General features: G+C 49.8%; 1 protein-coding gene across 1 annotated transcript; it reads right to left on the bottom strand.

Moving 5' to 3' along the window:
* Nucleotides 1-762: 762 nt before the first annotated feature.
* Nucleotides 763-25,516, bottom strand: TXNL4A (thioredoxin like 4A). The gene is made up of 4 exons (XM_040433511.1): nt 25,426-25,516; nt 4,934-5,120; nt 3,287-3,390; nt 763-1,336 (listed from the first exon to the last, which is right to left on the bottom strand). Exons 2-4 carry the CDS (start codon nt 5,084-5,086, stop codon nt 1,165-1,167), a joined length of 429 nt encoding a protein of 142 aa, XP_040289445.1. The 5' UTR covers nt 5,087-5,120; nt 25,426-25,516; the 3' UTR covers nt 763-1,164.
* Between the last annotated feature and the right edge of the window lie 77 nt (nt 25,517-25,593).

A 25,593-nucleotide genomic window follows, 5' to 3' on the forward strand; every position in this document is an offset into this window, starting at 1 on the left:
CCTACACTAATACACAGGGGCAGAAATACCCCATTATTATGGTTGCAACTGGAGACTCCCTCTGTGGAGGAACATTCTGAGCTTAAGGGCTCATGCACACAGTTGTTGCCTGGCCATGCCCGTATTGTGACCCTCAGTACACTGGCATATATATAATTGCAATAATTTTCTGGGAAAAATACTTCATTTTCTAAAAATTTCAGGGGTGCCAACAGTTATGGCCATGTCTGTACATATACTAGTGGCAATCAGCCTCCGATTGAGAACAATGGGAACTGGTTGCTGCCCTGTGTTTTTTTTGCATGGAATCTCTGCCAAATTTAGCTGTCCAAAAATTATTATTATTTTTTTTTTTAAATCATGGATCTGCCCTGATCCAATTATAAAAGCAATTACACTAACGTTCCCTGGCCCGTCTAATCAAGTACTGCAGCCAGTGACGTTGTGGGTGCAGTGGTGATGTCCTGGGCACTGCTGCAGCCAATCACTGGTCTCAGTGGTTACGTACCATACATCACTGAGGCCACTGACTGGTAGCAGTGGTGTATGGGACGCTGCCACTGCAGGATGGGAAAAGGAAGGAGCAACAGTGCTGGATTAGAGGAGAAGTTAAGTGCCTTTTATTAATTTATCAGGGCTAGGATGTTTCCAAAAATAATTGAAACCCCTTTAATATTAGCACACTGGCAGAGAAAATAAATAAAAAATCACTGCTGTTAAATTCACAGCACAAACTATTTCACATAATCTATGGCGTGATTTGTCAGGTTAGACAACCAAAGCAGATGCAGTACTAAATTCAGGACCCGTCCCGTTCCTACTCCGAGTCTTGAAGTGGCATCAAGGAACAGAACTGAGAATCGTAGGATGGTCATATGTCAGACACACTGCTTTCTCAAACAAAAACTACAAATTCCAGGTTTATTATACACGATACAAAGGACAAAGACTTTTGTTAACATAAATAAGATATTTAAGGCTTGAGCCCTTTCCCAGCTCTCGGATCGGGAAGCTTGTAAAGCTCATAACACGTCCTACTTGTCAAGAGGTATAAACTGTAGAGTGGCTCATCCGTCTGAAGTCATGCCAGTTCTTACTGTCCAAGTCGGCATTAGCACAAAACGTATGTCTAAAAAGCACCGGTATCAAGAGGCGGTAACGGCTTCAGTATCTGTACTTGGTGGAGTAGTCCTTGGGAGACACCACTAGACCTCTGCCCTTCCTGGCACCTCTGTAGACGGTTTCCACAATATCAATCATCTCCTGCTTGTCTTCCATTGCCCAGTTAATCTTGTTATTGTTACCTGTGCCTAAATCAATCATAATGTGCTTGTTCCTGTAGAGAGGACACAAGAGGAAATTGTACATCAGCATGTGAGGGCACTGCAGTAGTGAGAAGCACGGGTATTACTGTATGGACACAAAACATCACAGCTAGAACTACATAGCTCAGCAAGCTGAATGCAACCCAACTAAACGTATTCGGGGAGCAGCAGAATGCAGTACCAGTGAAGTGGATGAGATCAGGCAAACCTCCCGTACACGGCTTTTCTCTTAGGTGTGGAAAGATTTTGATCTATGCAGGATGGCCATTGTTGTTGCGTTTTCTTTGTGCCGATTTTACCTTTTGCAATGGAAAATCGACCATAAACTGCACCAAAAACGTTGTGGATTTGTAGTGCAGATTTCATGCCCATAAATCTGCACTGTGTGCAGCCACACATTGTGGAATAGATGCGGTTTTTTCTACACGCATTCCCATGCAGAAAAACCGCAGCTTATTACAATACCAGCAAAGTGTATCAGATGACACTAATCTCATGTACACTTTGCAGATTTTTTCCGCGTGGAAATTGGCCTGCTGCGAAGATTAAACAGCATGTCAATTATGTTTGCGGTTTTAGCTGCGGATTTCACTCTTTTCAATGGAAGGGTGAGATCTGTGGGGAAAATCGCATCAAATCCGAACCACAAATTGCTTAAGGGAAACACGGACAACGGACGCGGAACACAAACGGATGAACTATCAGCATTTTTTTGCCGACCCATTGAAATGAATGGGTCCCCATCCTATCCGCAAAAAGAAAGGAACGGAGGCCGAGAAAAACAACTGTTGTGTGCATGAGGCCTTATGCTGCAACGGATGCCTTCACACATGGTGCAGTCAATAGCAGGCGGTGACGAGCCTCCCCAGCATTGCAGGTGAGTGACACTAGGGAGGCGAGTCCCTGTCACCGGATGTTTTCATCCGCGCGCGAGGAGCAGCAGTGGAGGCCGTGTGGGGTTGAGAAGCGACGCAGGTTCCGGGGAGCGATGTATGTACATTGTGTGTTAGTGGCCTGGGCATATGGCGGGGGGGGGGGGCATTTCAGGGGTCAAATAACCTCTTTAAGGGTTAGGCTACATGGTTTTCTTAGTGCACGACAGCTGATGTGCCCAAAGATTGCAGTGGGATCACAGTGTAGCGGTGCTAGCATTGAAATGAATGCAATCGCATCATCACCTCCAAGTGTGTCGCAGCCCCAGAATAAAAAAAAATCCAACACTTTTCTGGTTCTGAGGTCACAGCAAATGTGCGAGTTGTGCTGCAACCCCATTCGTTTCTATGCTAGCACCGCTACCCTGTGATCCCTGGATGCGACACAACCAAGATCGCCGTGTAGCCGAACCCTAAAAGATGCCAAAAATGTAATCCCACAAATAGTAGAGATTATGTGCATATCGCCATAATTATCTTATTTTTACTAGCAAAGAAACCAAATAGCACACTGCCAATATTACAGAAACCACAACGGGGGTAATTACACAGAAAGTTCAGTAAGGCCTCTTGCACACGGCTGTTGTGCGGCCGTTCCGTGCATTAGGGACCGCAATTTGCGGTTCCTAATGCACGGGCCCCATCCGTGCGACGGATCCAGACCCATTCAACTTGATTGGGTCCGTGATCCGTTCGCACTGTAAAAAAAATAGAACAAGTTCTATTTTTTTGCTGTGCGGAGGCACGGACAGAAACACCACGGAAGCATACCGTAGTGCTTCCGTGGGGTTCAGTGCCTCAGTTCCACACCGCAGCTCTGGATTACGGACCCATTCAAGTGAATGGGTCCGCCTTCGTGATGCGGGAAGCACACGGCATTGCACGCATATTGCGGACCCGCTGTTTGCCTAATAACCATGATTTTCACCGGCACTGCCTACTTAGGGCCGACTGGGCCCTGCCGATGGCTGAAACATAGGGTTTGCATTTTTTATGAGGCAGAAAAGGAAATAATTCTATAAAACTCACCGGAAGAAGAACATGACTGTACAGGGATCGTATAACTCGTACATTTTATTAAAATCAGGGACTTCTGTTATATCCACCAGATAAATCACTGCAAAGTTTTTCACCTGCAGGGACAGCAAGATAATATAAATGTCAGCTATTTAAGGCCTCTTTCACACAAACTATACAGATTGGCTACGAATGTGTTCAGTGAAACTCGCACTATTTTGCAAGCAAGTTCAGTCAGTTTTGTCTGTGATTGCGTTCAGTGTTTGTTATTTCCGCACGGGTGCAATCACTTTTGATGCGTTTTTCATGAGCGTGATAAAAACTGAAGGTTTACAAACAACATCTCTTAGCAACTTTCAGTGAAAAACGCATCGCATCCGCACTTGTTTCCGGATGCAATGCATTTTTCACTGAAGCCCTATTCACTGAGCTGCATGGAAAACGCAGCATATAGAACATGCTGCGATTCTCACACTACGCAGAACTGATACGTGAAAAAAAAACGCTAATTTACATTGAAATGAATGGGTCAAGATTCAGGGCGGATGCTATGCGTTCACGTCACGCATTGCACCCACACGGAAAACCCGCTCGTATAAAAGTGGCCTAAGGGTCAAACTGCAGACTTTTCAGAGACAGACCTGTCAAATATATGCATCTTAGGCCTCCTGCACACGAAGGTGCGCACCCTGTGGCCGTGCATTTGGGGGCAGCAGCACGAACACCGACCGTGGGGCAGCGGATCGCGGACTCATTCACTTTAAGGGTTTGAGATCCGCCCGTTCCGCAAAAAGATAGAACATGTTCTATCTTTTTGCGGAACGGAAGTATGGGACAAAACCCCACGGAGGCATTGAAGTGAATGGATCCGCATCAGTGATGCGAAATGCACACAGAACGGTGCCCGTGTATAGTGGATCCGCAAATGCGGTCCGCAATACGGCAATGGGACACCTACGGTCGTGTGCAGGAGGCCTTATAGTGATTTCACACTTTTTTTTTTTTTTATGCAGCCTTTTTTGACAACCTAAGCGCCTTGGCCAATAGGATATTAAAAAATGTCCCACAAACACAGCGTTTTTTTTGTAGTGGTGTTTTACGATCATTTCATTGCACCTCTGCATTTTATTTTTTATTTTTTTTTGCAGAATACCCTGGGTGGGGCATATTTCAGATGTTTTCCCATAGACTTCGTTAAAGGAAACGCCACCCCAAAAAAACGCCTGAATTTTCATGCCATTTCTCATGTCACGCAATTGGAGACACTTTAAAATATTATCGCTCCCCTGGTTGTTCTTTTCATTCTCTCTTTTTCACATCTAGTACACTGCTTCAAATTGGCTGGCCTTCAGGAATTAATGCATGTAACAACACCAGAGGGCGCCGTAACAGGTAAAAAAGGCAAGGAGGCGTAATTTTGAGTGACCTAGCAGAGTAAATGCAGACACATGTGGGGTCATTTATCAAGATGGTGTAAAGTACGACTGGCTAAGTTGCCCTTGGCAACCAATCAGATTCCACCTTTCATTTTTCACAGCTCTTTTGGAAAATTAAAGTAGGAATCTGATTGGTTGCTATGGGCAACTAAGCCAGTTCTGCTTTACATCAGTTTGATAAATGACCCTCTTGGTTCGATATGCAGTAGAACTTCATTCTGACCTTCTCAGCTATGCTGTACAAAACTTCATCCATCTTCATACATGTTGGATCCCAGTCATGTCCAAAGCGGATAACCAACACACGGTCTTCCTCAGAAAGGATGGCCTGGTCGACTTGCCAGCCATTGTGCAAATGTGGAAGCATATAAGACATCCTGGCAGATTTCTTTTACCTTTCAAGAGAAAAGCTACAAAGCAATAACAATACATTAGTATTAATACAGATGAAACCCTTCCCTGTGTCTGGTCAGAATGGCTCAATGCAAACCCAGTAGAAACATGGTCGGGCTGGAACTCATGGCGTCATAAATCATTAATTTGCTGCGAGGTTGGATGAGACGAGCCGTGCGGTTGTCACACGGACCGCACATGTTGATATCACACTGCACATATGCCAATGGTCATTCTGTTCTAGTAAGACCTATGTGTATGTCACAGGATCCAGTCACATACTTTTCCCCTACTCAAACAAGTGTGTCCGGATGCGTTGCGGCAAACTCGCGCGAGTAGGTACCCAATTTCAGTCAGTTTTGATTGCGTTCCGTTGTTCAGTTTTTATCGCGCGGGTGCAATGCGTTTTGCACGCGTGTGATAAAAAACTGACTGTGGTACCCAGACCCGAACTTCTTCACAGAAGTTCGGGCTTGGGATCGGTGCTGTGTAGAGGTTATTATTTTCCCTTATAACATGGTTATAAGGGAAAATAATATCATTCTTTAATACAGAATGCTTAGTAGGTGGTCAATTGAGGGTTAAAAAATAAAAAATAATTAACTCACCTTCTCCTCTTGATTGCGTAGCTGCCGGTCTCTTCTTACTTCTTTAATCATGAGCTGATCACATGGTCCAATCACATAGTCCATCACCACGGTGATGGATCATGTGATTAGACCATGTGATCTGATGTCACCACAGGTCCTTTAGCCGGCAGCTCATGATTAAAGAAGTAAGAAGAGACCGGCAGCTACGCGATCAAGAGGAGAAGGTGAGTTAATTATTTTTTATTTTTTAAACCTCAATTGACCACCTACTAAGCATTCTGTATTAAAGAATGATATTATTTTCCCTTATAACCATTTTATAAGGGAAAATAATACAGTGAATAGACTGTCATCTTAGCAACCATGCGTGAAAATCGCACCACATCCGCACTTGATTGCGGATGCTTGCGATTTTCACTCAGCCCCATTCACTTCTATGGGGCCTGCGTTGCGTGATAAACGCACAATATAGAGCATGCTGCGATTTTCACGCAACGCATAAGTGATGCGTGAAAATCACAGCTCATGTGCACAGCCCCATAGAAATGAATGGGTCCAGATTCAGTGCGGGTGCAATGCGTTCACCTCCCGCATTGCACCCGCAAGGAAATCTCACCCGTGTGAACTCAGCCTAACGCCTGCAAACACAGCAGAGGCGAGTGACCGGCCGCCATTGCTTGCTGTGTCATATGGAGTTGTCCTTTGAAACCTACAACCTTTTCGACCATCTGGTAATGACAAGTGGTTCACTACATCTAGTGTATGGACGATAGGGGGTCCCTAGCGGTGATACCCCTTTATTAGCCAGAGTGCAGAGTGACTATCCAAAAGGCGCTCATCCACGTATTACATGGGCGGCAAAAAATGCAACATATAATTGGTGCTTTTTAAGTCTCTTTCATACGAGTGTTACGGATTCTCTCAGGATCTGTTCTGAAAAAAAAAAAAAAAAATGACGGTTTTGCAAGCAAGTTCAATCAGTTTCGTCTGCGATTGCATTCAGCAGTTCAGTTTTTTCCATGAGCGTGAAAAAAAATATATAAAAAAAAAAATGAAGAATAAGGCCTCTTTCACACGAGCGTGACAGATTGGCTCCGGATGCGTTCAGTGAACCTCGCACCATTTTGCAAGCAATTTCTGTCAATTTTGTCTGCGATTGCGTTCAGTTTTTTTCCGCGCAGTTGCAATGCGTTTTGAAGAGTTTTTCACGCGCGTGATAAAAAAACTGAAGGTTTACAAACAACATCTCTTAGCAACTATTAGTGAAAAACACATTGCATCCGGACTTGCTTGCGGATGCAATGCGTTTTTCACTGAAGCCCTATTCACTTCTATGGGGCCAGGGCTGTGTGAAAAACACAGAATATAGAACATGCTGCGTTTTTCACTTAAAGGGACTCTGTCACCACTTTCTAACCCCCCCTTTTAAAAGTATTGTTCTCTCCATGGCGCCCTTGTGATTACAAAGGTGTTGTTATAACATAAATTCGCCGTCTCGTTTTGATAAAAATACCTTTTATCTAACCTGTCAATCTTGTGGATAAGGTGCCCAGGGCGTTTCTGAAGGTCTGAAGCTGCCGCCCGCCGCCGCTGGTGCCCAGCTCCTCCCCTGATCCTTTCAGCGCCGCCTGAATGTAAAGAAATCCGCCTCCGGCTCTCGCTCAGTGCCCCCTCCTCCTTTTCAAAGATCCCGCGCGTGCGCACAGGCCTGTGCCTGATGCGCCCGTGCGGACATTTAGAATCAGCCTCATTGAGCGAAGTGCGCATGCGCGCACTTCGCTCAACCTCCTCATAAGACGAGCACTGCAGCCAGCCACTCAGAGCCTGCCAAGCACTGTATGGAGCCGCAGGCTCTGAGTGGCTGGCTGCAGTGCTCGTCTGATGAGGAGGTTGAGCGAAGTGCGCATGCTCAATGAGCCTGATTCTAAATGTCCGCACGGGCGCATCAGGCACAGGCCTGTGCGCACGCGCGGGATCTTTGAAAAGGAGGAGGGGGCACTGAGCGAGAGCCGGAGGCGGATTTCTTTACATTCAGGTGGCGCTGAAAGGATCAGGGAAGGAGCTGGGCACCAACGGCGGCGGCGGCGGGCGGCAGCTTCAGACACGCCCTGGGCACCTTATCCACAAGATTGACAGGTTAGATAAAAGGTATTTTTATCAAAACGAGACGGCGAATTTATGTTATAACAACACCTTTGTAATCACAAGGGCGCCATGGAGAGAACAATACTTTTAAAAGGGGGGTTAGAAAGTGGTGACAGAGTCCCTTTAACGCAGAACTGTACACAGACTAGGGGTTCAACGAAATGAAAATTCTGGTCCGAAACCGAAACTTCAGGATGCCCTTGACCGAAAACCGAAACTGCCTTTTTGCCCAAATACTTTTAAAATACTTTTTTTTTAATGATTTTATTAATAATTCTTTTTCATGAATTTAATAAATCATATTATATAACATGGTGCTTCCTCATACACAAGTGATTGTACAAAACAACAGTGCAAGAAACAGTTGTAAAACCAACCTCAAACTGAAAACAGACGTAGCCTCAGGTCAAGAACAAATTTTTGCTGGGAGAGGGGGATCTGTATGGAGAGGGGGATCTGTATGGAGAGGGGGATCTGTATGGAGAGGGGGATCTGTATGGAGAGGGGGATCTGTGGGTGGCTCTGTTATGGAGAGGGGGATCTGTGGGTGGCGCTGTTATGGAGAGGCGGATCTGTGGGTGGCGCTGTTATGGAGAGGGGGATCTGTGGGTGGCGCTGTTATGGAGAGGGGGATCTGTGGGTGGCTCTGTTATGGAGAGGGGGATCTGTGGGTGGCTCTGTTATGGAGAGGGGGATCTGTGGGTGGCTCTGTTATGGAGAGGGGGATCTGTGGGTGGCGCTGTTATGGAGAGGGGGATCTGTGGGTGGCTCTGTTATGGAGAGGGGGATCTGTGGGTGGCTCTGTTATGGAGAGGGGGATCTGTGGGTGGCGCTGTTATGGAGAGGGGGATCTGTGGGTGGCGCTGTTATGGAGAGGGGGATCTGTGGGTGGCTCTGTTATGGAGAGGGGGATCTGTGGGTGGCTCTGTTATGGAGAGGGGGATCTGTGGGTGGCTCTGTTATGGAGAGGGGGATCTGTGGGTGGAGCTGTTATGGAGAGGGGGATCTGTGGGTGGCGCTGTTATGGAGGGGGGATATGTGCACTGTTATGGGCATAACAGTGCACAGATCCCTTTCCCCATAACAGTGCACAGATCCCTTTCCCCATAACAGTGCACAGATCCCTTTCCCCATAACAGTGCACAGATCCCTTTCCCCATAACAGTGCACAGATCCCTTTCCCCATAACAGTGCACAGATCCCTTTCCCCATAACAGTGCACAGATCCCTTTCCCCATAACAGTGCACAGATCCCTTTCCCCATAACAGTGCACAGATCCCCCCTCCCCATAGCAGTGCCATAGACCGATCCCCCTACCCATAACAGCCCCGGCCCTGCTGCTCACAGCAGACTAATCACTCACTGCATCTTTATTTTACCTTACAATCGTGACGCTCCAGTAACAACTCTGCAGGCAGAGCGGAGGGCGGCGTAACATCACTTACTCACGTGATGCACCTGCTCCGCCCACTTTATGAATGAAGGAGGTGGAGCAGGCGCGTCACGTGAGTAAGTGACGTTACGCCGCCCTCCGCTCTGCCTGCAGAGTTGTTACTGGAGCGTCACGATTGTAAGGTAAAATAAAGATGCAGTGACTTAAAATAAACCGCCCGCCCGCACAAATCCCAAACCCCATATTTTCTGCCGATATGTACCAATATCGGCCGAAATTGATTAGGCCCATTTGCGGCCGATATTTTCGGCCGCCGGAATTTCGGTGCACCCCTAACACAGACCCATTGAAATGAACTGGTCAGGATTCACTGCGGGTGCTGTGCGCTCACGTCACGCATTGCACCCGTGCGGAAAACTTGCTCGTGTGAAAGGGGCCTAATAATAAACATCTCCTAGCAACTATCGGTGAAAAAGGCATTGCATCCGTTTTTTCCACTGAAGCCCTGTTCACTTCAATGGAACCGGAGCTGCGTGAAAAAACACAGAATATAGAACATGCTGAATGCAGAAATGAGTGAAAAACTTGTGCACAGACCCATTGAAATAAATGGGTCAGGACTCAGTCCAGGTGCTACGTGTTTGCTTCACGCATCGCACCCAGACAGAAAACTCGCTTGTGTGAAAGAGGCCTAATTTTACCCATGAGGAAATCAACCTATGCAGTAAGTGCCTTTTTATGTTTAGCATTCGCATTCCCGATCTACCTGCTAAATGTGTCCATAGCCCTCCATTTTGGCTTAAAAGGCATTAGCTGTGAAAAATGAAAGGTGGAATCTGATTGGTTGCTTTGGGCAACTAAGCCAGTTCTACTTTACACTAGTTTTGATAAATCTTCCCCCTCTTCCATTAAAAGGTATACATTGGGAAGCTCCAGTGATGCAAGTGCCCAATCTGCACCAAAAACCGCATGGGTTAATTCCGTGCTTTTTTTATTGCAGATTTGACACTGTTTTGCCGCAGATCTCACCCTAGCATTGCAAAAGGTGAAATCTGCATGCACAAAAAAAAAAAAAAAAAAAAAAAAAAATTACTCTTACCAGTAATTGTTTTTCTTGAAACCCATGCGACTAGGACCTCCCATCCAGGACAGAAAACATGGAGATAAAATGGTTCGCACCCCCACCGCACAATAAACAGACCTCCGGAGAAAAACTATTACCGGTAAGAGTAATTATTGTCTTTCCCTTCACCCATGCGATAATAAACTATAAAATAAAGAATTTAGGGGGAAGGGGGACTACAGCTTGTAGCACTTTTCTCCTAAAGGATGCATCTAAAAAAGGTATGGGGAGAGCTCCAAGTAGCAGCTCTGCATATCTGGGCCAGAGACGCATCCGCTTTCTCCGCCCAAGAGTCCACCACAGCCCTAGTGGAATGAGCCTCCAACCCCGAAGGGGGAGTTAGGCTTAAGGGACGAATAAGCCAGAGAAATAGAATTCTTAACCCATCTGGCAATAACACTAGTAGAGGCTTTGTGACCCCTAGCTCTACCCAAAAACTGAATAAGCAGATTCTCGTCTATTCTCCAAGATGATGTGGAGTCTAGGTAAAAAAAATTAAACAGCTTCTGACGTCAAGGTAATGGAATTTTTCTTCCAACAGATTAGTTGGATTTGGACAGAAGGAGGGTAGAATCACATCCTGACTTCTATGAAAATCTACCTTAGGCTGAAAGGACGGAAGTGGTCTAATAATCACCTTGTCTTCTAAAAGGGTAGTATAGGAAGGGAAAGCAGAGTTAGGCCTCATGCGCACGACGGTTGTTTTTTGCGCCCGTAAATTGTGCGTCCGCTAAAAAAAAACGGATGCGGCTTCCGTTCTTTTTTGGAGGATCCGTTTTTTTCCACAGATCCCTTGTAAAAAATGCCTATTTTGTCCGCAAATGTGAAAAAAGTAGGACATGCACTATTTTTTTTTTTTGCTGAAGGGAAACACGGACAACGGACGCGGAACACAAACGGGTGAACTATCAGCATTTTTTTGCTGACCCATTAAAATGAATGGGTCCCCATCCTATCCGCAAAAAAAAAAAAAAAAAAACGGATCGGAGGCCGAGAAAAACAACTGTCGTGTGCATGAGGCCTAAGCCTGAATTTCTGAAACCTGTCCAGCAGATGTTCTAGCTAAAAAGGAAGGCCATTTTGAAAGTAAGCATTTTAATAGAAATGTCAGTTAACGGTTCAAAAGGCTTTTGAGATAGGGCCGAACGGACAGTATTTAAGTCCCAGGGGGGAGACACAGGTCTTAAAGAAGGGTGCATTCTTGATGCAGCCGATAAGAATCTTTTATTCCATGGATGATCTGCTAATCTGGAATCAAAGAAATAACTCAAAGCAGCTACCTGGACCTTTAATGTAGATGCTTTAAGATTAGCGTCTAGCCCTGCTTGCAAAAACTCTAGGATCTTTGGTATTTCGGGAGACTTACAGGGGTCTGGGCTATGCCCTAAGAAGACTGAAGAAAACATTCCAAACTTTGTTATATTTTCTTGAGGTAACCACCTTCCTACTCTTCAGCATAGTGGAAACTACATTGGCGGATAGTCCCCTTCTAGACAAAACTTCCCTTTTCAAAATCCACACCGAAAGATGAAGAATTTCAGGGATGGGATGGACTAGCGGACCCTGGTAAAGAAGATCCTCTTTCAACGGAAGAGTCCACAGAGGCTGTACTGCCATCCTTAGCAGACTGGAGTACCAGGACCTCTTTGGCCACATTGGAGCTATCAGAATAAGGGTCTATTCACACGTCCGTTGTTTCTTTCCTGATCTGTTCCGTTTTTTGCTGAACAGATCTGGACCCATTGATTTTCAATGGGTCCTGAAAAAAAATCTGACATTGAGCTGTCCGTTTTTTTCCAGGACCCATTGAAAATGAATGGGTCCAGATCTGGTCCAGATCTGTTCAGCAAAAAACGGAACAGATCAGGAAAGAAACAACGGACGTGTGAATAAGGCCTAACCGAGGCCCTCTCTCTTTCTATTTTCTTCAATACCTGGGGAATAAGGCAAAATAGAGGGAAGGCATATCCTAGTTCCTGGCTCCAGTCCTCTGCTAACCCGTCTATTGCTAACGGGCCGTCCAAATGGTTGAGGGAGAAGAACCTCTCTATTTTTCTGTTGGCTCTTGAGGCAAAAAGGTCCACTGTGGGAAGACCGTACCTCTGGACTATTTGCAAAAAAAATTCTTTGTTTAGACACCATTCCCCTTGTTTTAAGGGGATTCGACTTAGGAAGTCCGCTATGACGTTCTCCTTCAGATGCACTGCTGACAGAAAAAGCCTTCTCTCCTCCGCTATATAAAAGATTTTCTGGCATAGAAGTAAAAGGGAAGGGGCTCGTGTTCCCCCTTGACGGTTTATGTAGGCCACTGCTGTAGAATTGTCGGAATAAAAGACAATTTTCCTTTGTTTTACCTATGGTATAGCCAACTTCAGTGCCATCTCTACTGCCTTTAAGGTCGAATGCACACGGCCGTAAGCGGTCCGTGGTAACCCGGCCTGGATTCCTGCTGAGAACAGGAGCGCACGGCGTCATTGGTTGCTATGACGCGTGCGCTTCATGCCGCCGCTGCACTACAGTAATACACTCGTATAAATCTCCCCTGCTAGCAACCTGTTATGGGAGTGGGCCACCCCACCCCAAGGGCTGGCGTCTGTGGTAATTATAGCTGGACCCATTCACTTAAACGGGTCCGCAATCCGGAGCTGCGGTGCGGAACGGAGGTCGGAACCCCACAGAAGCACTACGGAGCGCCTCCGCACCGCAAAAAAATAAATAAATAGAACTTGTTCTATTTTTTCATTCAAGTTTAATGGGTCTGGATCCGTCGCGGCTGCAGTCTGGATGGGGCCCGTACATTGGTGAATGCTAAATGCAAGAGGCCTAATAATGCCATGCGCTCAGGTCAAAGAAGCAGAGTTCACTCTCCCACATCATGCATGTCTCACACTCGTCTGAAACCAGTCTAAAGGTCCTTTGGTTTGGCGGTTGTCTCACTTCAGCAAGTGGTATTTATCATACAGAGAAAGTTAATACAAGACACTTACTAATGTATTGTTATTATCCATATTGCTTCCTTTGCTGAATGGATTTATAACAATGCTCTTATTTCAAAGAGGCTGAGGAAGGAGGTCAGCGTGGCACCACAGAGCCCAGGACCTGTCCAGGGCAGGGACGTTGTTAGGTCAAAACCTTCGGGGCTTGAGCCCTGGATGTTTTGTCCAGTGCCCCAAATGTTATGCTGGTAGCATTTATTTATTTATTTATTTTTTGGCTATTCCAGGGCCCTTTAATATTGATTGGACCTGGGCAACCCACCACAGATCATCCCCCCAACCCCCTTGTACTTGTTCCGCTGATCTGCTATTTGCGGCCAGCGCGGGCATGAGTTTTGTCACTTCGGTGCGCAATCCCGTCCTGCGGCGCGTGATCCCGCGAGACCCGCCGCGGGAGGTCACAGGTCTCGCGGGATCACGCGCCGCAGGACACGATTGCGCGCCGAAGTGACTGAACTCATGCCCGCGCAGCCTGCAAGTAGCTGATCAGCGGAACAAGTACAAGGGGGGTGGCGGGATGGTCCGTGGGGTTGCCCAGGGTCGACTCCCATCAATATTAAAGGGCCCAAGCAAAGATTTCTGCAGTTGTGAGGAAATGAAACATAACAGATATAGGAAAGTTACCGAATGTTGTATTATATAATGACTGCATTCTGCAGTACTGCACTTCATTTGCGAAACCAGAACACCCGTTTAAGGCCCCTTTCACACGGGCGAGTTTTCCGCGCGGGTGCAATGCGTGAGTTGAACGCATTGCACCCGCAGTGAATCCGGACCCATTAAATTTTATGGGGCCGTGCACATGAGCGGTGATTTTCATGCATCACTTGTGCGTTGCGTGAAAATCGCAGCAAGCTCTATTTTGTGCGTTTTTCACGCAACGCAGGCCCCGCACGGTTGCTAGGAGACGATCAGGATGGGGACCCGATCTTTATTATTTACCCTTATTACATGGTTATAAGGGAAAATAATAGCATTCTGAATACAGAATGCATAGTACAATAGGGCTGGAGGGGTTCTGTGAAGAAGTTCGGGTCTGGGTACCACATTCAGTTTTTTATCACGCGTGTGCAAAACGCATTGCACCCGCGCAATAAAAACTTAATAACAGAACGCAATCACAGTCAAAACTGACTGCAATTGCCTACCTACTCACCCCGGGTTTGCCGCAACGCATCCGGACACGCTCGTGTGAAAGAGACCTAACCCTTTCTCTACCAGCACCGTACATGCATGGCCCTGGTAGCGCTGTGCAAGCATGACACCCGCTTGTGTGTGCAGCGGGCGTCATGGCCGGCAAGTCTCTGCTGTTTCTTTTTTTTTAAATTGTTTATTTTATTAATTTTTGTCAATGAAAAAGTAATACAGATACAATATCACATTGCATATCAGTTAGAAGCAATACAGGTACAATGTCATATTGCATAACATCAATATCAAAAATGTACATTGGTATACAAAATACATATTTTGCATCAGAAGCCAATAGGCACATTGAGAGTTGATACAAAGAACGGACAAGTCTCTGCTGTTTCAAACAGCAGAGACCTGCGGCTAATTACCGCAACCGTCAATAATGCTGATCGCGGTAATCAAATGCTTTAGATGCCGTGATCAAGTGAGATCACGGCACCTGAATGCGCAAAAACCCGGAAGCTAATGCTTTCGGGCTTAGTGCTGAAGCCCTGTGCGGCCAATCGGGACTTCAGTACATGCGCTGAATGCTCTGAGTCTCTATGAAAAAATTGAGAGCATTAATACTGCAATTCTTATTTTGGCCACCAGATGGCAGACCAACATAAGAAATAAGCAAAATGCAAAGAAATTGACATTTTTTAAATCCCTTATAGGTCAAAATTAAAAAATTAAAAAATTAAAAAACATCATTTATAAGAACATCAATTTTTTTTTTTAAAGTTTAAAAATATAAACCAAATGCAGTGGGAACAAAACCCGTAAAACGGTGGAGGAATTGCATTTTTTTTTTCCAATTCCACCCCATTTGGAATTTTTCCCCTGCTTCCCACTACATTTTATACCGTAATTAATGGTGGCATTAGAAAGTACAGCTTGTCCCGCAAAAAATAAGCCCTCATACAGCTATGTGACTGGAAATATAAAAAAAAGTTATGGCTCACGGAAAATAGGGAAGAAAAATGAAAACGCAAAAACGATCAGCAGTTTGAGAAGGCAGCGGCGCGGCCTTGTTGATGTTTACCACAGGCCCAGTGACATCACGACTAGTATCAATGGCCTGGGCGGGGCTAAGCTCTGTTCATTTGAATGGAGCTTAGCCCCGCCCCCAGGCCATTGATACTAGTCCTGACATCACTGGGCCTGCGGTAAACAGCGAGAAGGCCGCGGCGCTACTGCCAGCACCGCTGCCTTCTCAAACGGCTGATCGGCGGGATAGATCATCAGTTTAAAAAAACTGCAGAACCCTTTAAGCATGCCTTTAATGCAGTGGCGTAGGGATCGCCATAGCAACCATAGCAGTGGCTATGGGGCCCTACGCCACTGGGGGCCCGTCCGTGCCGACTTCTGTTGATTATTTTTTTATTTTATTTCCACACACACTACACACAGTCAGTCAGGCCCGAGCCGCGGACCGCCCGCCCACCCACTCCTGGCTGGGGAGGAGTCAGGACTGGAGCAGGGCGCACACAGGGCCGACACAGTGGCTGGGGAGGCTCCAGCCAGGCCACTGAGAACTCAGAAGATCCGATAGTATATTCTAACCCCCAGGCGTTCCCATGGTGACGGGGACGCTTGCCTGGGGGTTAGAATATACAGGGCCACGCCGCTCACAGCAGTATATTTATAAACTAATCAGTAACTACTTTAACTTTAATAATTGCTCATTGCTGAGCTCTTTACTTGCATTTTTTGGATATCTTACTCTGTCTTAGCTCCTCCGGTAACAGCAGGCAGTGCGGGGGGCGGCGCTCACTCACTGACGTCACGCTCCTGCTCCTCCCACTAGGCGGCGCAGGCGCGTGACGTCAGTGAGTGAGCGCCGCCCCCCGCACTGCCTGCTGTTACCGGAGGAGCTAAGACAAAGTAAGGCCTCTTTCACACTTGCGTTGTTGGGATCCGGCGTGCACTTCCGTTGCCGCAGGTGCCCGCCGGATCCGGAAAAATGCAAGTGTACTGAAAGCATTCGAAGACGGAACCGTCTTCCAAATGCTTTCAGTGTTACTATGACAGCCAGGACGCTATTAAAGTCCTGGTTGCCATAGTAGGAGCGGGGAGCTGGGGAGCGGTATACTTACAGTCCGTGCGGCTCCCGGGGCGCTCCAGAATGACGTCAGAGCGCCCCATGCACATGGATGACGTGATCCATGCGACACGTCATCCATGAGCGTGGGGCGCCCTGACGTCACTCTGGAGCGCCCGGGGAGCCGCACGGACGGTAAGTATACTGCTCCCCCGCTCCCCACTACACTTTACCATGGCTGTCAGGACTTTAGCGTCCCGGCAGCCATGGTAACCACTCTGAAAAAGCTAAATGTCGGCTCCGGCAATGCGCCGAAACGACGTTTAGCTTAAGGCCGGATCCGGATCAATGCCTTCCAATGGGCATTAATTCCGGATCCGGCCTTGCGGCAAGTGTTCCGGATTTTTGGCCGGAGCAAAAAGCGCAGCATGCTGCGGTATTTTCTCCGGCCAAAAAACGTTCCGTTCCGGAACTGAAGACATCCTGATGCATCCTGAACGGATTTCTCTCCTTTCAGAATGCATTAGGATAAAACTGATCAGGATTCTTCCGGCATAGAGCCCCGACGACGGAACTCTATGCCGGAAGACAATAACGCAAGTGTGAAAGAGCCCTAAGATATCAAAAAAATCCAAGTAAAGAGCTCAGCAATGAGCAATTATTAAAGTTAAAGTAGTTACTGATTAGTTTATAAATATACTGCTGTGAGCGGCGTGGAGGGGGATCTGTGGATGGCACTGTTTAGGGGGGGGATCTGTGGATGGCACTGTTATGAGGGGGGATCTGTGGATGGCACTGTTATGAGGGGGGGATCTGTGGATGGCACTGTTATGAGGGGGAGATCTGTGGATGGCACTGTTTAGGGGAGAGGAGATCTGTGGATGGCACTGTTTAGGGGGGGGATCTGTGGATGGCACTGTTTAGGGGGGGATCTGTGGATGGCACTGTTACACTGTTATGAGGGGGGGGGGATCTGTGGATGGCACTGTTATGAGGGGGGGGATCTGTGGATGGAACTGTTATGAGGGGGGGGATCTGTGGATGGCACTGTTATGAGGGGGGGGGGATCTGTGGATGGCACTGTTATGAGGGGGGGGGGGGATCTGTGGATGGCACTGTTATGAGGGGGGGGGATCTGTGGATGGCACTGTTATGAGGGGGGGGATCTGTGGATGGCACTGTTATGAGGGGGGGGGATCTGTGGATGGCACTGTTATGAGGGGGGGGATCTGTGGATGGCACTGTTATGAGGGGGGGGATCTGTGGATGGCACTGTTATGAGGGGGGGGGATCTGTGGATGGCACTGTTATGAGGGGGGGGGATCTGTGGATGGCACTGTTATGAGGGGGGGGATCTGTGGATGGCACTGTTATGAGGGGGGGGGATCTGTGGATGGCACTGTTTAGGGGGGGATCTGTGGATGGCACTGTTTAGGGGGGGATCTGTGGATGGCACTGTTTAGGGGGGATCTGTGGATGGCACTGTTATGAGGGGGGGGGGGATCTGTGGATGGCACTGTTATGAGGGGGGGGATCTGTGGATGGCACTGTTATGAGGGGGGGATCTGTGGATGGCACTGTTATGAGGGGGGGGGGGATCTGTGGATGGCACTGTTATGAGGGGGGGATCTGTGGATGGCACTGTTATGAGGGGGGGATCTGTGGATGGCACTGTTATGAGGGGGGGGATCTGTGGATGGCACTGTTATGAGGGGGGGGATCTGTGGATGGCACTGTTATGAGGGGGGGGATCTGTCGATGGCACTGTTATGAGGGGGGGGATCTGTGGATGGCACTGTTTAGGGGGATCTGTGGATGGCACTGTTATGAGGGGTGGGATCTGTGGATGGCACTGTTATGAGGGGGGGATCTGTGGATTGCACTGTTATGAGGGGGGGATCTGTGGATGGCACTGTTATGAGGGGGGGGATCTGTGGATTGCACTGTTATGAGGGGGGATCTGTGGATGGCACTGTTATGAGGGGGGGGGATCTGTGGATGGCACTGTTATGAGGGGGGGGGATCTGTGGATGGCACTGTTATGAGGGGGGGTGGGATCTGTGGATGGCACTGTTTAGGGGGTAGATCTGTGGATGGCACTGTTTAGGGGGGGATCTGTGGATGGCACTGTTTAGGGGGGGGATCTGTGGATGGCACTGTTTAGGGGGGGATCTGTGGATGGCACTGTTTAGGGGGGGATCTGTGGATGGCACTGTTTAGGGGGGGATCTGTGGATGGCACTGTTTAGGGGGGGATCTGTGGATGGCACTGTTTAGGGGGGGATCTGTGGATGGCACTGTTTAGGGGGGGATCTGTGGATGGCACTGTTTAGGGGGGGATCTGTGGATGGCACTGTTTAGGGGGGGATCTGTGGATGGCACTGTTTAGGGGGGGATCTGTGGATGGCACTGTTTAGGGGGGGATCTGTGGATGGCACTGTTTAGGGGGGGATCTGTGGATGGCACTGTTTAGGGGGGGATCTGTGGATGGCACTGTTTAGGGGGGGATCTGTGGATGGCACTGTTTAGGGGGGGATCTGTGGATGGCACTGTTTAGGGGGGGATCTGTGGATGGCACTGTTTAGGGGGGGGATCTGTGGATGGCACTGTTTAGGGGGGGATCTGTGGATGGCACTGTTTAGGGGGGGATCTGTGGATGGCACTGTTTAGGGGGGGGATCTGTGGATGGCACTGTTTAGGGGGGGATCTGTGGATGGCACTGTTTAGGGGGGGATCTGTGGATGGCACTGTTTAGGGGGGGATCTGTGGATGGCACTGTTTAGGGGGGGGATCTGTGGATGGCACTGTTTAGGGGGGGTATCTGTGGATGGCACTGTTTAGGGGGGGTATCTGTGGATGGCACTGTTTAGGGGGGGATCTGTGGATGGCACTGTTTAGGGGGGGATCTGTGGATGGCACTGTTTAGGGGGGGGGATCTGTGGATGGCACTGTTTAGGGGGGAGATCTGTGGATGGCACTGTTTAGGGGGGGGTCTGTGGATGGCACTGTTTAGGGGGGGGGGTCTGTGGATGGCACTGTTTAGGGGGGGGATCTGTGGATGGCACTGTTATGAGTGGGGGATCTGTGGATTGCACTGTTATGAGGGGGGGGGATCTGTGGATGGCACTGTTTAGGGGGGGAATCTGTGGATGGCACTGTTTAGAGGGGGATCTGTGGATGGCACTGTTTAGGGGGGGATCTGTGGATGGCACTGTTTAGGGGGGATCTGTGGATGGCACTGTTATGAGGGGGGGGGGGGGGATTTGTGGATTGCACTGTTTAGGGGGGGGATCTGTGGATGGCACTGTTTAGGGGGGATCTGTGGATGGCACTGTTTCTGTGGATGGCACTGTTTAGGGGGGGGATCTGTGGATGGCACTGTTTAGGGGGGGATCTGTGGATGGCACTGTTTAGGGGGGGATCTGTGGATGGCACTGTTATGAGGGGGGGGATCTGTGGATGGCACTGTTATGAGGGGGGGGATATGTGGATGGCACTGTTATGAGGGGGGGGATCTGTGGATGGCACTGTTATGAGGGGGGGGATCTGTGGATGGCACTGTTATGAGGGGGGGGGATCTGTGGATGGCACTGTTATGAGGGGGGGGGGGGATCTGTGGATGGCACTGTTATGAGGGGGGGATCTGCGGATGGCACTGTTATGAGGGGGGGGATCTGCGGATGGCACTGTTATGAGGGGGGGGGTCTGTGGATGGCACTGTTTAGGGGGGGGGGATCTGTGGATGGCACTGTTATGAGGGGGGGGATCTGTGGATTGCACTGTTATGAGGGGGGGGATCTGTGGATGGCACTGTTTAGGGGGGGAATCTGTGGATGGCACTGTTTAGAGGGGGATCTGTGGATGGCACTGTTTAGGGGGGGGATCTGTGGATGGCACTGTTTAGGGGGGATCTGTGGATGGCACTGTTATGAGGGGGGGGGATTTGTGGATTGCACTGTTTAGGGGGGGGATCTGTGGATGGCACTGTTTAGGGGGGGGATCTGTGGATGGCACTGTTTCTGTGGATGGCACTGTTTAGGGGGGGGATCTGTGGATGGCACTGTTTAGGGGGGGATCTGTGGATGGCACTGTTTAGGGGGGGATCTGTGGATGGCACTGTTATGAGGGGGGGGATCTGTGGATGGCACTGTTATGAGGGGGGGGATCTGTGGATGGCACTGTTATGAGGGGGGGGATCTGTGGATGGCACTGTTATGAGGGGGGGGATCTGTGGATGGCACTGTTATGAGGGGGGGGGGATCTGTGGATGGCACTGTTATGAGGGGGGGGGATCTGTGGATGGCACTGTTATGAGGGGGGGGATCTGTGGATGGCACTGTTATGAGGGGGGGGATCTGTGGATGGCACTGTTATGAGGGGGGGGGATCTGTGGATGGCACTGTTATGAGGGGGGTGGGATCTGTGGATAGGCACTGTTTAGGGGGTAGATCTGTGGATGGCACTGTTTAGGGGGGGATCTGTGGATGGCACTGTTTAGGGGGGATCTGTGGATGGCACTGTTTAGGGGGGATCTGTGGATGGCACTGTTTAGGGGGGATCTGTGGATGGCACTGTTTAGGGGGGATCTGTGGATGGCACTGTTTAGGGGGGATCTGTGGATGGCACTGTTTAGGGGGGGATCTGTGGATGGCACTGTTTAGGGGGGGATCTGTGGATGGCACTGTTTAGGGGGGGGTCTGTGGATGGCACTGTTTAGGGGGGGATCTGTGGATGGCACTGTTTAGGGGGGATCTGTGGATGGCACTGTTTAGGGGGGGATCTGTGGATGGCACTGTTTAGGGGGGGGATCTGTGGATGGCACTGTTTAGGGGGGGGATCTGTGGATGGCACTGTTTAGGGGGGGATCTGTGGATGGCACTGTTTAGGGGGGGAACTGTGGATGGCACTGTTTAGGGGGGGATCTGTGGATGGCACTGTTTAGGGGGGGATCTGTGGATGGCACTTTTTAGGGGGGGATCTGTGGATGGCACTGTTTAGGGGGGGATCTGTGGATGGCACTGTTTAGGGGGGGATCTGTGGATGGCACTGTTTAGGGGGGGATCTGTGGATGGCACTGTTTAGCGGGGGGATCTGTGGATGGCACTGTTTAGGGGGGGTCTGTGGATGGCACTGTTTAGGGGGGGGGATCTGTGGATGGCACTGTTATGAGGGGGGGGGGATCTGTGGATGGCACTGTTTAGGGGTAGATCTGTGGATGGCACTGTTTAGGGGGGGATCTGTGGATGGCACTGTTTAGGGGGGGATCTGTGGATGGCACTGTTTAGGGGGGGGGGATCTGTGGATGGCACTGTTTAGGGGGGATCTGTGGATGGCACTGTTATGAGGGGGGGGGATTTGTGGATTGCACTGTTTAGGGGGGGGATCTGTGGATGGCACTGTTTAGGGGGGATCTGTGGATGGCACTGTTTCTGTGGATGGCACTGTTTAGGGGGGGGATCTGTGGATGGCACTGTTTAGGGGGGGATCTGTGGATGGCACTGTTTAGGGGGGGATCTGTGGATGGCACTGTTATGAGGGGGGGGATCTGTGGATGGCACTGTTTAGGGGGGGGATCTGTGGATGGCACTGTTATGAGGGGGGGGATCTGTGGATGGCACTGTTATGAGGGGGGGTGATCTGTGGATTGCACTGTTTAGGGGGTAGATCTGTGGATGGCACTGTTTAGGGGGGGATCTGTGGATGGCACTGTTTAGGGGGGGGGGATCTGTGGATGGCACTGTTTAGGGGGGGATCTGTGGATGGCACTGTTATGAGGGGGGGGATTTGTGGATTGCACTGTTTAGGGGGGGGATCTGTGGATGGCACTGTTTAGGGAGAGATCTGTGGATGGCACGGTTTAGGGCAGGGGTGCACAACCTGCGGCCCGGGGGCCACATGCGGCCCTTGATACCATTCTGTGCGGCCCCCAACCATCTAGTAACAGACATGTATGCCTATGTCTTGTGGCTGCTCAGATGTATTTTTCATGTATTTCTCCCATTAGATGGGAGTCCTGGAAGTGTAACTAGACATTAATGGTATATACTGTGTGTTCAATATGCCATAAGTACAATATTTCAGTTGTTAATACACCTTTAAATTTTTATTTCGGCCCTCGTCATTAGTTCAGTCTGGCAATGTGGCCCCCAACCAGGAAACGTTGTGCACCCCTGGTTTAGGGGGAGATCTGTGGATGGCACGGTTTAGGGGGAGATCTGTGGATGGCACTGTTTAGGGGGAGATCTGTGGATGGCACTGTTTAGGGGGAGATCTGTGGATGGCACTGTTTAGGGGGAGATCTGTGGATGGCACTGTTTAGGGGGAGATCTGTGGATGGCACTGTTTAGGGGGAGATCTGTGGATGGCACTGTTTAGGGGGAGATCTGTGGATGGCACTGTTTAGGGGGAGATCTGTGGATGGCACTGTTTAGGGGGAGATCTGTGGATGGCACTGTTTAGGGGGAGATCTGTGGATGGCACTGTTTAGGGGGAGATCTGTGGATGGCACTGTTTAGGGGGAGATCTGTGGATGGCACTGTTTAGGGGGAGATCTGTGGATGGCACTGTTTAGGGGGAGATCTGTGGATGGCACTGTTTAGGGGGAGATCTGTGGATGGCACTGTTTAGGGGGAGATCTGTGGATGGCACTGTTTAGGGGGAGATCTGTGGATGGCACTGTTTAGGGGAGGGGGGATCTGTGGATGGCACTGTTTAGGGGAGGGGGGATCTGTGGATGGCACTGTTTAGGGGAGGGGGGATCTGTGGATGGCACTGTTTAGGGGAGGGGGGATCTGTGGATGGCACTGTTTAGGGGGATCTGTGGATGGCACTGTTTAGGGTGGGGGGTCTGTGGATGGCACTGTTTAGGGGAGGGGGAGATCTGTGGATGGCACTGTTTAGGGGAGGGGGAGATCTGTGGATGGCACTGTTTAGGGGGAGATCTGTGGATGGCACTGTTTAGGGGAGGGGGGATCTGTGGATGGCACTGTTTAGGGGAGGGGGGATCTGTGGATGGCACTGTTTAGGGGAGGGGGGATCTGTGGATGGCACTGTTTAGGGGGATCTGTGGATGGCACTGTTTAGGGTGGGGGGTCTGTGGATGGCACTGTTTAGGGGAGGGGGGGATCTGTGGATGGCACTGTTTAGGGGAGGGGGGGATCTGTGGATGGCACTGTTTAGGGGAGGGGGATCTGTGGATGGCACTGTTTAGGGGAGGGGGATCTGTGGATGGCACTGTTTAGGGGAGGGGGATCTGTGGATGGCACTGTTTAGGGGAGGGGGATCTGTGGATGGCACTGTTTAGGGGAGGGGGATCTGTGGATGGCACTGTTTAGGGGAGGGGGATCTGTGGATGGCACTGTTTAGGGGAGGGGGATCTGTGGATGGCACTGTTTAGGGGAGGGGGATCTGTGGATGGCACTGTTTAGGGGAGGGGGATGTGTGGATGGCACTGTTTAGGGGAGGGGGATCTGTGGATGGCACTGTTTAGGGGAGGGGGATCTGTGGATGGCACTGTTTAGGGGAGGGGGATCTGTGGATGGCACTGTTTAGGGGAGGGGGATCTGTGGATGGCACTGTTTAGGGGAGGGGGATCTGTGGATGGCACTGTTTAGGGGAGGGGGATCTGTGGATGGCACTGTTTAGGGGAGGGGGATCTGTGGATGGCACTGTTTAGGGGAGGGGGATCTGTGGATGGCACTGTTTAGGGGAGGGGGATCTGTGGATGGCACTGTTTAGGGGAGGGGGATCTGTGGATGGCACTGTTTAGGGGAGGGGAATCTGTGGATGGCACTGTTTAGGGAGGGGGATCTGTGGATGGCACTGTTTAGGGGAGGGGGATCTGTGGATGGCACTGTTTAGGGGAGGGGGATCTGTGGATGGCACTGTTTAGGGGAGGGGGATCTGTGGATGGCACTGTTTAGGGGAGGGGGATCTGTGGATGGCACTGTTTAGGGGAGGGGGGATCTGTGGATGGCACTGTTTAGGGGAGGGGGGATCTGTGGATGGCACTGTTTAGGGGAGGGGGGGGGATCTGTGGATGGCACTGTTTAGGGGGATCTGTGGATGGCACTGTTTAGGGGGATCTGTGGATGGCACTGTTTAGGGGAGGGGGGATCTGTGGATGGCACTGTTTAGGGGAGGGGGATCTGTGGATGGCACTGTTTAGGGGAGGGGGATCTGTGGATGGCACTGTTTAGGGGAGGGGGATCTGTGGATGGCACTGTTTAGGGGAGGGGGGATCTGTGGATGGCACTGTTTAGGGGAGGGGGGATCTGTGGATGGCACTGTTTAGGGGAGGGGGGATCTGTGGATGGCACTGTTTAGGGGAGGGGGGGATCTGTGGATGGCACTGTTTAGGGGAGGGGGGATCTGTGGATGGCACTGTTTAGGGGAGGGGGGATCTGTGGATGGCACGGGGGGGGGGGGGGGCATACATTTTTTTGCTATGGGGCCCATGCATTTCTAGCTACGCCCCTGCTTTAATGTGCAGTTTTCAACACAGTGGGCTTGTGCACCGGATGTTTTCAGACCCTAGCAATGCCTCTTCATTAGCAGATACACAGGCTGGCAGCAGCTAAATGTTACTACAGAGGCCGGAGGTGTATAGGAAACGTATTCTACCGTGTGCACATGTGACCACCTTCAGCAGAAGGATGGATGATGTGAACAGGCACTAAGCTGGGCATCTCTATGGCACACCAGAGTAGTCAAATCTGCAATAATAGCCTTCCTATGGACAAAGCAGAACCACTGCGACCAGCCTAGGACAGCTGTGAGGTCTGCTCCTGAGGAAAGAGTAACACAATGGCGGCAGGGAGAGCACACAGCGGCCTGGGGCTGGCAGCACAGTCACTTACCACACAGCAGCCACTGTCCTCCACCACACAAGCCAACGGCCCCGTACAGGAGCCTCGTGGAGATTTCCAGACTGGAAGCCTATGCCGCCATGTTTACTAAGGGAAATGGAAACCAATTACCATTTCCCAATTCAGGAATAAAACTGAACCGTATAATAACGAGCTATG

Source organism: Bufo bufo, chromosome 5, assembly GCF_905171765.1.
Source record: "Bufo bufo chromosome 5, aBufBuf1.1, whole genome shotgun sequence".
NCBI lineage: Eukaryota > Metazoa > Chordata > Amphibia > Anura > Bufonidae > Bufo > Bufo bufo.